Below are 12,686 nucleotides of genomic sequence, written 5' to 3'. Positions count from 1 at the left end.
CCTCTTTTCTCTCTCTCTTTCAAAATAAATAAATTTTCTCAAAAAAGTAATTAAACTCAAAAAAGTAATTAAAAAAAACCATTAAGACAACTGACCTCTTCATAAAAACAATAGAAACTAGTAGACAATGGACAATATCTTTTAAAGTCCTGACAGAAAATAATTCCATGCCTAGTAAAAATATCTTTCAAAAACGAAGGTGAAACAAGTACAATTTTTATTTTTTTTTTATTTATTTTTTTTTTTAATTTTTTTTTCAACGTTTATTTATTTTTGGGACAGAGAGAGACAGAGCATGAACGGGGGAGGGGCAGAGAGAGAGGGAGACACAGAATCGGAAGCAGGCTCCAGGCTCTGAGCCATCAGCCCAGAGCCCGACGCGGGGCTCGAACTCACGGACCGCGAGATCGTGACCTGGCTGAAGTCGGACACTTAACCGACTGTGCCACCCAGGCGCCCCAACAAGTACAATTTTTAAACTAACAAAAACTGAATGTGCTATCAGCAGGCATGCAGTAAAACATTAGATTCATCAAAATCCAAAGACGTGGGCTCCAAAGCACACTATTAAGTAAGTGAAGGAGCGCCTGGGTGGTTTAGTCGGCTGAGCGTCCGACTTCAGCCGAGGTCATGATCTTGCAGTTTGTGAGTCCAAGCCCCACATCAGGCTGGCTGCTATCAGCATAGAGCCCACTTTGGATCCTGTCATCCCCTCTCCGCCCCTCCCCTGCTTGTGCACTCTGCCTCAAAAATAAACAAACATTTAAAAAGGGAAAACAGGGGCGCCTGGGTGGCGCAGTCGGTTAAGCGTCCGACTTCAGCCAGGTCACGATCTCGCGGTCCGTGAGTTCGAGCCCCGCGTCAGGCTCTGGGCTGATGGCTCAAAGCCTAGAGCCTGTTTCCGATTCTGTGTCTCCCTCTCTCTCTGCCCCTCCCCCGTTCATGCTCTGTCTCTCTCTGTCCCAAAAATAAATAAACGTTGAAAAATAAATAAATAAATAAATAAATAAATAAATAAAAAGGGAAAACAACCCCACAGAATGAGAGAAAATATTTGTAAATCTAGCTTTTATTCTACTTTATAAACAGAAAGCTACTGTAACCTTGTAAATAGTTATTTCCTTATTTTAACTAAGCATTTTAAGTTATTCTGACACCAATTTTTCTGTATTAAAAAGACATAACTTCTTTTTTTAAAAAAATACCAAATTTTTGAAGTTCATATGATCAATGATGTTTCCTGGGTGAACTTTAAAAAAAAAAAAACAACTAGTTGAGTAATAATCCAATATATAACTTAAATGATTAATTTCACAGATGATCCAATATGGTGGCTAGTACCTTGTAACAGGTCAATAAGGGAAAAGAACTAGAATCCACTGAATACTTACCAGACACTCTGAAACACATTTTTCACAGATAATAACAGTTAACATTTATTGGCACTTACCACTCCGCCATGGTCTGTTGTTGTAAGTTTTTTATTTGTATGAATTTATTCCTCCCAACAACCCTACAAAGTATGTTACCATTATTATCCTCAGTTTATAAATAAGGAAACTGAGGCACAGAGAAAGTTAGGTAACTTGTCCAAGGTTATGAAACTAATAATTGGTAGATTTGGAATTTTAACCCAGGCAATCGGACTCTGGAGCTTGAATTTTTAACCACTATACCATGCTACCTCTCCAGGATTCAAATCCTAGGTGTTTCTGAATTCACTGGGCCAAAATATTAGTCAATTTGTAATGAGTATGTCTTAAAAGTCTATTTGGGAAAATACAGACCAAAAAATTAATCCAAATAGACTCAACAAATATCTTAATTTTTATTTATTTATTTATTTATTTATTTATTTATTTATTTTTATTTATTTTTTTTTAATTTTTTTTTTCAACGTTTATTTATTTTTGGGACAGAGAGAGACAGAGCATGAACAGGGGAGGGGCAGAGAGAGAGGGAGACACAGAATCGGAAACAGGCTCCAGGCTCTGAGCCATCAGCCCAGAGCCTGACGCGGGGCTCGAACTCCTGGACCGCGAGATCGTGACCTGGCTGAAGTCGGACGCTTAACCGACTGCGCCACCCAGGCGCCCCATATCTTAATTTTTAAAATATGCATTTCAGAAGACTATTTAACAAATGAAGGTAGGTTTGACTCTACATTGTATTAAGTTAGCAGTGACACACAATCCTAATTTAAGAGAAACACAGCAGACTACCAAGCAATTTCTGTAATTATAGTAGCATAGGCAAAACGGTGGTACGTATCAACTAAATCTCACTTTATTAAAGTAATAATAAGAAAAAGAGATTAGGCAAAATAATAGATCCCACAACATAACTTGCTGTAAGTTCTCTTAAACAGTGTTTTTCCTGACATACCTTCTCTTGCTGCAACCTTAAAAGCAAACCACGCTGTTTCTTCCGAAGTGGGGGCATTTTATCATCTTCTCCTTTGTCTCGTAGATGTCTGCAAATATTTCACATTGCGACAAAGAGTAGATTAAATTTCTAATCTAATGTCAAGAATTCTGGACCACTGCAAAGTCTCTAAACTAATTTAACATCTTCAAATGTGGAAAACAACTGCTGTACGCAGCAATGGCCATCCCACCAAGTAAATATTTTACTGCACATATAAATATACAAACACTAGACTGGGTCCTTTAAAGATAAAATTGCTTTAAGGAGTTTACAACACAGAAAAGAATTCAGTATAAAATAACAATCAGTCAAGTGATAAAAGAGAAAGGCAAAGAAAATGTTATGAGTAGGAGGTCTCGAAAGCAACAGGATTTAGGGACGACTGCCCTATTTCTAGGTTGAGAAACTGGGTTGATCAAATTAAATGAAGAAACAAAAACATCTTTAAAAACAAAGCGCTTTCTTTTTTTTTTTTTTTTTTTTTTTTATAATTTTTTTTTTCAACTTTTATTTACTTTTGGGACAGAGAGAGACAGAGCATGAACGAGGGAGGGGCAGAGAGAGAGGGAGACACAGAATCGGAAACAGGCTCCAGGCTCCGAGCCATCAGCCCAGAGCCCGACGCGGGGCTCGAACTCCCGGACCGCGAGATCGTGACCTGGCTGAAGTCGGACGCTTAACTGACTGTGCCACCCAGGCGCCCCCTCAAAGCGCTTTCTTTTAATGAAAGAAGAAATTAGAAAGTGAAAACTATATTCACTGAAACAACTTACTTTTTCTGATGCTCTAACCAGGCTAACTCAGCCTTAGTTTTCTCCTTCAAGGCCTTCTCACGGAGACGCAGGAGTGAAGACTGGTGAGCTGCCCTCATTTCCTCTTCTTTCATATACTGTCGAACCATCTCCATCGTAAACTTAGAAAAACTATCTTGTCCTCCTGAGAATGGCATGCTCAGCTCCTAAAGTGAAGATTTTATTTCAAGTTTATCATCATCTAAGCCTCTGGAACTTAATTAACACTGTTAAAAGAGGCATGCACTTATAAACTAGGTACACAGAAAGGCTGCCGACCATGTCAGAGAACATTCTTCAAACAAGGCACATAAGAGGGAAGAACATTCATCTGCTAATTTATTCAACCAATAAAATTTTAACAAACAACTACCGTAAGTCAGGGACTGTCCCAGGGATATAAGGCAGGGTAAGAATTGTCCCTGTTACCCACAAGGCTAACGATTTAGTAAGAAGAATGATAGAAACATAAATTTTTAAATGGAATGAAGTAAGAGTAAAGCAAGTGAAATGCTAGAGACATAACACTGGCTCAGATCCTCGAAGGCCTTTCTAGATCATTCCAAGGAATAATAAGTCCTGTGTTGTACTTCGTAAGGAAAGCAAAGCCAGATTCTATAGCAAAAGTAGAATATAAAATTGCTATCTTAGGAAAATCATTCCTGAAGATGACAACTGAATTCAAGTACAAAATGTACCCTCGTATCTACGAGAGAACACATCCACAACTCTTTATGAAGTAATCTCCACAGGTAAACTGAAGCATACCTTAGCAGAAGACAGTGTTGTCTTTTCCGGAGAAGTTTCATCATCAGAGTCATCATGATGGCCTCTTTTCTTTTCCATGTTAAATCTGCGATGGCTCTCAGAAGGTAGTAAAGATCGAAATGATTTTTCTTCTATTTCATCTTCTGTCATAGATTCATCAAATTTCAGTGAATATTCTGTTGCAATAGAAGTTGAATCTAAAAGAATTTAGAACAAGTGGATTTTATCATTGTAAGAGTTTTCAGTAAGTATTCAATTTAGTAGCCCTTGCTGCCTCTTTATGGGACGATCTAACATAAATTCATAGAGCTGATCACTAATAATTGTAGGCCTGGAATAGTTCACTTACCTTACAAACAAGGAAAAAAGTGTCTAAAGTATCTAAAAACACTAGTACAAGAAATATGGCAAAGGTGTAATATACTTTATATATAAAGAGCTCTTACAAACCAGTTAGGAAACTACTAAGATTCCTACAGAAAAATGAGAAATGGTCATGATCAGATCCTTCAAAAATACAAATGGCCAAACTAAGTAAAGAAACAAAAAACCAAAAAAACAACATTTAATATTGCTAGCAAAGAAATGCAAATTAGAAGTTTTTTAGAACTCATCAATTCCATGCTTAACCTAAAACACAACAGCTCTTCTTAGGTTGGTTCTTGTTTGCCTCTGACATGCACTCCCCTTCCTTTTCGTTTTTGGGCACCATTACTTATTGGTACTACAAGATGCTCCAGGTTCATTTTGCATTTTCCCTGCCCAGTCCTAGAACCACTCTCATTTCTCCAAAGAGCTCTACTTTCTTTTATTGGACAACATCTAGAAACCATAATTATGGGCACTGGTTACTCTTGTTACTGCTAGAGTGTCACAGTTTCTTCACCCTGTCAATGAACAGAGCTAGGTAATATATGCATGTATACTAGCCGTGTACACACTTAATCTCTCTCTCTCTCTCTCTCTCTCTCTCTCTCTCTCTCTCTCTCACACACACACACACACACACACACACACACACACACACACAAATTGTTCTTGTATCTATCCACCCATCTAAAGACGGATTCACACTGATGTTACTGAGTCCAGCACCACAGGATTCATTCTAGTCTTCTTTTCTTGTGTATCTAACATCCTTTTCCAACATGAAGAAACTTGACCCCTACCATCATCCAACATCCGTTTACTTATTCGTTCAATCCTAATACATATGTAAAGAACTGTGAACTTGTACCCCTATGAAAAGCTCATTTACCCATCAGAATATACTTTATATACTGTTCCTTTTATATTTAATAGGCTTACAACTTCTACTCAAAAATTCCGTTTTCCAAATTTACTTAGGTCAGCTCCTCTTCCTTCCACTCTCTTCAATGTGGTCATGCTATACATTTCTAATAAAGTTAAGATTCATTAGTCACAGACTGCATTCCATCTTAGATCCCCCAACATCCTGGTTGATGTGTGTGTATTTAGTATGCACACACTAAAGTTTGCTCTTTGTGATGTACATACAGCTCTAGGGTTTTGACAAATGCACGGTATCAGTCAATAAATAAAAGAACCATACAGGACATCCCTTATATGACATCTGCTTCACACTAAAAGTTCTCCCATGCAACCTCTTTGTAGTTAACCACTTCCTCTTCTATCTAACACCTGGGAACCATTAATCTGTTTTGCATCCCTAAAGTTTTGCCTATTCCAGAATGTCATATAAATGGAATCATATGATATGTAGCCTTTTGGGGCTTGCCTCTTTCGCTTCACTTAAAATTCATTCATGATGTTGCCTGTTCCTTTTAACTGCTAAATAGTGTTACACCGGTTTGCTTATTCTCCTCATAAGACATCTTCCAATTGTTAGCAATTATGAAAAATGGTGCTATGAACATTAGTGTATAGGCTCTTGTGAGGACCTAAGTTTTCAATATGCTTGCCTAGGCATATTGATTGCTGGGTCACTATAAGATACTGTGAAAATGTCTTACAAAATAGCCATACCATTTGGCATTCTCACCAGCAATGAATTCAAGTTCCTGTTGCTCTGCATCCTTGCATATTTTGTTGTCAGGTTTTTGGATTTTAACCATTCTAAAAGGCATGTGTACATTCTTGTTGTGATTTTAATTTTCCACTCCCTGATGACACATGATCTTGAATACCTTTCCTAAGTCTATTTGCCATTTGTAGAGTTTCTTCCAATGAAGTGTCTGTTCAGATCTTATGCACATTGCTTAATAGGGTTGTTGATTTTCTTGTTGTTGAGTTTTAAGAGTCCTTTATGTAAGTCTGGATGTTAAGTCCTTTATCCAATATGTGATTTACAAATATTTCTAACAGTCTGTGGCTTATCTTTTTAATTCTCTTAACAGTGTCTTTCACAGAGCAGTTTTTTAATTTTGATAAAGTATATCAATTTTTTCTCTCATGGATTGTACTTATGGTGTCGTATCTAAGAAATCACTGCCAAATAAAAGGTGACCTGTATTTTCTCCTGTTTTCTTCTACATACTGGTCTTCAATAGGGTTTAGTTTCTTTGGATCTTGGTTGTCCTGTGAATTCTAGTTGCCTTAGTCTCTCCACACTCCTAACTCTACTTCTTCAATTCAGAAAGGCTGCTGGGCTTCCTGCTGTGCAGCCGGGAGACTCCCCTCAGGCAGTAAGCCCAGACAATCTCAGTGCTCCTCTCACCTGCTTTCCATCTCTCATGAATTGACAGCATTCACTGCCTGATATTCAATGTCTTAAAAATACTTACTTCACATGTTTTGTCTGATACTTGTTTTAGGAGGGAGGATAAACCTGGTCCTATTCCTCCATTGTGGCCAGAAGTAGAAGTCCAAGTAATTTAATTTCATAATGTTTAAACAAGTTAAATCTATCAAGAAGTCATGGTTCAAGACATTTCAAATTAGTCACTTGACAATTCTACATTTGCAGGTACTGGCACCATGGCAAACACTTGAGAACAACATTAAACAAGTCACAGATGGTTACATCTACTCCTTCCGAGGCTCATGGACACTTTCAATAAATAAATCGGTCTTCGCCACTATAATCACAAACAACTGTTATTAAGATAAAATTTTGCAGGGGTTAAATTCATCCTATAGGAGGAACTTAACAAATAATTTCTTTATTGTTTTCCTCTATCCTTTATTTCTCTCTTTATGTGGAAGGTGTCATTATGAAGTCTGATCCTAAAATGAATTTCGTTACTCTTTAATTCAGTAATCCATAACACATTTTCGAAAACATTCTGAAAAACATTCATCAATCAGCATAAAGATATGAGCATGCCTCTTGATATTTAATACTATTATATTAGTCTGCTTGGATTACTATAATAGAACACCACAGACCGCTGGCTTAAACAAACAACAGAAATTTATTTCCTCACAGTTCTGGAGGGTGGAATCCAAGATCAAGGTGCCAACTGGCTTGGTTTCTGATAAAACCGTTCTTATTAACTTGCAGGTTGATGCCTTCTGTGTCCTCACAAGGCCTTTTCTCTGTGCATGTGCATGCCTGGGGTCTTCTTACCAGAACCTAAGTGCCCACTCTTCTGACCTCACTTAACTTTAAAAAAAATTTTTTTTCAACGTTTATTTATTTTTGGGACAGAGAGAGACAGAGCGTGAACAGGGGAGGGGCAGAGAGAGAGAGGGAGACACAGAATCGGAAACAGGCTCCAGGCTCTGAGCCATCAGCCCAGAGCCCGACGCGGGGCTCGAACCCACGGACCGCGAGATCGTGACCTGGCTGAAGTCGGACGCTCAACCGACTGCGCCACCCAGGCGCCCCATGACCTCACTTAACTTTAATTACTTCCTGAAAGGCCCTATCTTCAAATAAAGTCACATTGGAAGTCAGAACTTCAACATATGAATTTTGAGAGGATACAGTTCAGTCCATAACATCCCATCCTCTGGTTCCCCCAAATTAATTCCTTCTTGCACTCAAAATACACTCACCCATCCTAAGAGCCCTCAGAGTCTTAACCCATTCCAACACCAACTACAAGTCTAAAGTCTCATCTAAATATCATCTAAATCAGGCATCCATGAGACTCAAGGCATGATTCATCCTGAGGTAAAATTCCTTTTTAGTTGCGGACCTTTGATACAAGACCCAGTTATGTGCTTTCAAAATACAATGGTGGGAAAGGCATAAAATAGACAATCCCATTCCAAAAGGGATAAATGAGAAAGAAGGGTGATGGGTCTCAGGCTAGTCCAAGACTCCAGTGGAGCAAATTCCATTAGATCTTAAGGCTCAAGAATGACCCTCTTTGGCCAGATGCTCTGCCCTCAAGCCCACTGGGGTGGCCTTGCCTTCTTACCTCTGTGGGCAGAAGCATCTCCTCGGCCACTGGAAATAGTTTGCTCCGGAGGCTGAGAGCAAGGGCAGCCTGGACAACTGAAACCAAGGAGGTGGCCCCATACTCAAACCAATGAGGAGACAGCCTTGCCATGTGGGTTGTATGGCCTGGGCCTGTGGTGGCAATGGCTGCCCTGCTGATCTCTGAATCACCCTCAGGGTCATTCTTTCCTTGTTTTAAAGGATAAGGCATGGTTACAACCTAGCTCTACCGTCTCATCTGGTAGAATCCCAGAACTCTGAAAGCCTTCATATAATTTCATCCCATCTCTGTGCTCTTTAGTCCTAACTGGCAGTCTCTCTACTCGTATAATCCCATCTCTCTTCCTGGCTTCTGCTGAGATGGCTGCTTAAATCCAGGGGTAATCTCTTTATGGAGTGATTATCCAGTCACATCCTTGGTGTTCTCTCCAGAACATGCTTTCTCATTTTTCACAATAGGGATAGTCTGAGAATTTTCCAAATCTTCAAGTTCTGGTTCCTTTTTTAACAATTCCTTCAATTTATCTCTCCTCTCACATTTTACTATAAGCAGTAAGGAGAAACCAGGCCATGCCTTCAACACCTTACTTAGAAATTCCCTCCGCTAACTATCCACGTTCATCTCTTCTAACTTTTGCTTTCCACAAAAAGCTAGAACACGGTTCAGCCAAGTTCTTTGCCAGTTTATAACAAGGACTGCTTTTCTGCCAGTTTCCAATACCAAATTCCTAATTTCCATCTTCATCAGACTTCATCAGAATCATTTTTTAACATCCATATTCCTGCCAATAGTCTCTGCAAGGCAACGTGGGCTTTTTCTCACATGCACCTCAACACTCTTCTTGCCTCTAATCATTACCCAGTTCTAAAGCCACTTCCACATTTTCGATACTTGTTACAGCAGCACCCCATTTCTGGGTAACAAGAGCTATATTCATTAGCTAGATTGTATTTGTAGTTCTGGGTAACAAGATCTGCATTAATTGTTAACCATTAATTATAGACTGCTTATGCATAAATTATATTCATTATAAAATTACCAAAAAAAATTTAAGGGATGAGAAAAATCAAAATTGAAAAATCTTCTTGTACTCTCAAGACTGCCTTGCCCATCCTGCTCTGAAGACGACAGTTCTAGACCATTAATCAAATACACTGCTTGAGAGGCAGTCATTAAAAAAAAAGATCCTTAAAGGTGTCATCTGTTGCCAAATTCTGTTTTCTTCATTATGTTGTTTACTACCCATGATTTGATAGGGATACACCTCTTGTTTATGATCCAAGAAGACGTAACTAATGAGTTTTAATTTAGTTACTATATCTGGCATTATCATTATCTGTAAGAAATTGTATCCTTATTATATTATCTAAAATGTAAAGTTCTAATAATGTATTCTGTTTTTATGATTATATTATATACCGATAATAGAATATAAGAAATTTTTTTTAATATCTATTTTCCATTCACATGCATGCTGTCCTAGATTTACTTTGCCTCCCCTTAGGATTATGACACACATTCGTGTTTGTTTTCTTTTTTTATATGAAATTTATTGTCAAATTGGTTTCCATACAACACCCAGTGCTCATCTCAACAGGTGCCCTCCTCAATACCCCTCACCCACCCTCTCCTCCCTCCCACCCCCCATCAACCCTCAGTTTGTTCTCAGTTTGTAAGAGTCTCTTATGGTTTGGCTCCCTCCCTAACTTTCTTTTTCCTTCCCCACCCCCATGGTCTTCTGTTAAATTTCTCAGGTTCCACATAGTGAAAACATATGGTATCTGTCTTTCTCTGTATGACTTATTCACTTAGCGTAACACTCTCCAATTCCATCCACATTGCTACAAAAGGCCAGATTTCATTCTTTCTCATTGCCACGAAGTATTCCATTGTGTATATAAACCAAAATTTCTTTATCCATTCATCAGTTGATGGACATTGAGGCTCTTTCCATAATTTGGCTATTGTTGAGAGTACTGCTATAAACATTGGGGTACAAGTACCCCTAGGCATCAGCACTCCTGTATCCCTTGGGTAAATTCCACTGCTGTTGTTTAACATAGTGTTGGAAGTTCTAGCATCAGCAATCAGACAACATAAGGAAATCAAAGGCATCAAAATTGGCAAAGATGAAGTCAAACTTTCACTTTTTGCAGATGACATGATATTATACATGGAAAACCCGATAGACTAACCAAAAGTCTACTAGAATTGATCCATGAACTCAGCAAAGTCACAGGATACAAAATCAATGTACAGATCAGTTGCATTCTTATACACTAATAATGAAGCAACAGAAAGACAAATAAAGAAACTGATCCCATTCACAATTGCACCAAGAATCATAAAATACCTACGAATAAACCTAACCAAAGATATAAAAGATCTGTATGCTGAAAACTATAGAAAGCTTATGAAGGAACTTGAAGAAGATATAAAGAAATGGAAAAATATTCCATACTCATGGATTGGTAGAATAAATATTGTTAAAATGTCAATACTACCCAAAGCTATCTACACATTCAATGCAATCCCAACCAAAATGGCACCAGCATTCTTCTCAAAGCTAGAGCAAGCAATCCTAAAATTTGTATGGAACCACAAAAGACCCCAAACAGCCAAAGTAATATTGAAGAAGACCAAAGCAGGAGGCATCACAATCCCAGACTTATTCTCTACTACAAAGCTATAATCATCAAGACAGCATGGTATTGGCACACACAATCGTGTTTAAAATACTGGCAAGCGGGGGGGCGCCTGGGTGGCTCAGTCGGTTAAGCATCCTACTTCGGCTCAGGTCATAACCTCACAGTTCATGAGTTTGAGGCCTGTGTCAGGCTCTGTGCTGACAGCTCAGAGCCTGGAGCCTGCTTTGGATTCTGTTTCCCTCTCTCTCTGCCCCTCCCCGGCTTGCACTCTGTCTTTCTCTCTCTCTTTCAAAAATAAATAAATATTAAAATATAAAATAAAATAAAATAAAATAAAATAAAAAATGAAATGAAGTAAAATAAAATAAAATAAAATAAATAAAATAAATAAAATAAAATAATAAAATAAAATAAAATAAAATAAAATAAAATAAAATAAAATAAAATAAACTGGCAAGGGTAACTGACATAACATGTAACCTTGAAATCGTTTCACCTGGATACATTTAATATCAGATTCACACACACACACACACACACACACACACACACACACACACACTATCATGTTCTAAGCATATCAACTAGCTCAGCCACAAACATCTCCAAGGGCTCTGGAAGCTTCCCCAAACAAATAACTACACACACACGTGCAAGGAATGTTACCTTTCTCATCAGGAAGAGAGGGTGCGCTGTCACTTCGTAGAGAATCATCTGCAGCGGTCTGAACCTGTTCATCAATGGAACTCTCCATCTTTTCACCATGAAGCTTCCTCTCATTTTCCTTAGAAGATAGAACTGAGGGACTTTCTTGACGGCTGCTACCACTGCTACTTCTGTTTATAGATATTATGGGAACAAGCCAAAAAAAAGGGGAGGGGGTGAGAAAGTAAGGTACTTCAAAGTACACTTATTTGACTAAGGGAGTGTGTCTTATGATCAAGATATGAAATGATGAAAGATGTAACACAAAACATAAAATGCTAAATAGAGAAAAGTCCGAGAAGAAACTGTTTTAGGAAAGATGAGTAGGGGAGAGGAAGGTTTGACTGTTAAATAGTCATGGGAGGCAACCACAATTCTCAAGCTATCACTTTTCTTCCCCCTTCATTTTAAAATCAAGCTACTGGGAAAAGGGGCTTCTGCTTGGCTATTTCAACTTTTCCACAACATCACAATTAATCACAATCTGCTTCAATCCCAACTACTCTACTAGAACTGTTCTTGTAACCTGTACCTAAACTTCAATTGCCAAATCTAATAGATAATTCTTCTGCAACAGTATATGGTGTTGATCTCTACCTCCTTCTTTATAACCTCCACTTGCAAAAGCAAATGTAGTAAAATGTTAACATCGGTGCAATGTGGATAAAAGATATTAACTCTGTATTATTCTTGCAACATTTCTGTAAGCTCAAAATTATATCAAAACTAAATGTCAAATAAAAGACTCTCCTTTGTTACACTCTCTGATTCTACTCTCACCAGCTTTTCTTCCTTTCTTCCGAACAAGTTTTTCTGCTTCTTTCACTTCCTTTTAAATTTTCTTGGCTTTCCTTAAAATGATGGTGACTCCCAGTGTTTTGTTTTTGGTCCCTTTCTGTTTTATGCTACATACTCTCTTTGGCAATCTTATGTATCTCTATAATCTTCTTTTAACTTGTTTTATTTTTTATTTAATT

At 38.1% G+C, this 12,686-nt stretch overlaps 1 protein-coding gene across 4 annotated transcripts in view; it reads right to left on the bottom strand.

Moving 5' to 3' along the window:
- CEP350 (centrosomal protein 350) overlaps positions 1–12,686 on the bottom strand; it is a 155,709-nt gene that overhangs the window by 63,948 nt on the left and 79,075 nt on the right. For all 4 annotated transcript variants that reach the window (XM_040446480.1, XM_040446483.1, XM_040446481.1 and 1 more), the window contains exons 22-25: positions 11,671–11,840; positions 3,987–4,183; positions 3,201–3,385; positions 2,386–2,473 (exon numbers count right to left, since the gene is read on the bottom strand). In XM_040446480.1, the coding sequence (XP_040302414.1) occupies positions 2,386–2,473; positions 3,201–3,385; positions 3,987–4,183; positions 11,671–11,840 (640 nt within the window). The remainder of the gene's footprint in view (positions 1–2,385; positions 2,474–3,200; positions 3,386–3,986; positions 4,184–11,670; positions 11,841–12,686) is intronic.

This window comes from Herpailurus yagouaroundi, unplaced genomic scaffold, assembly GCF_014898765.1.
Source record: "Herpailurus yagouaroundi ecotype Mexico unplaced genomic scaffold, PumYag 195, whole genome shotgun sequence".
Lineage (NCBI taxonomy): Eukaryota > Metazoa > Chordata > Mammalia > Carnivora > Felidae > Herpailurus > Herpailurus yagouaroundi.
This window is presented reverse-complemented; position numbering and strand designations above follow the sequence as displayed.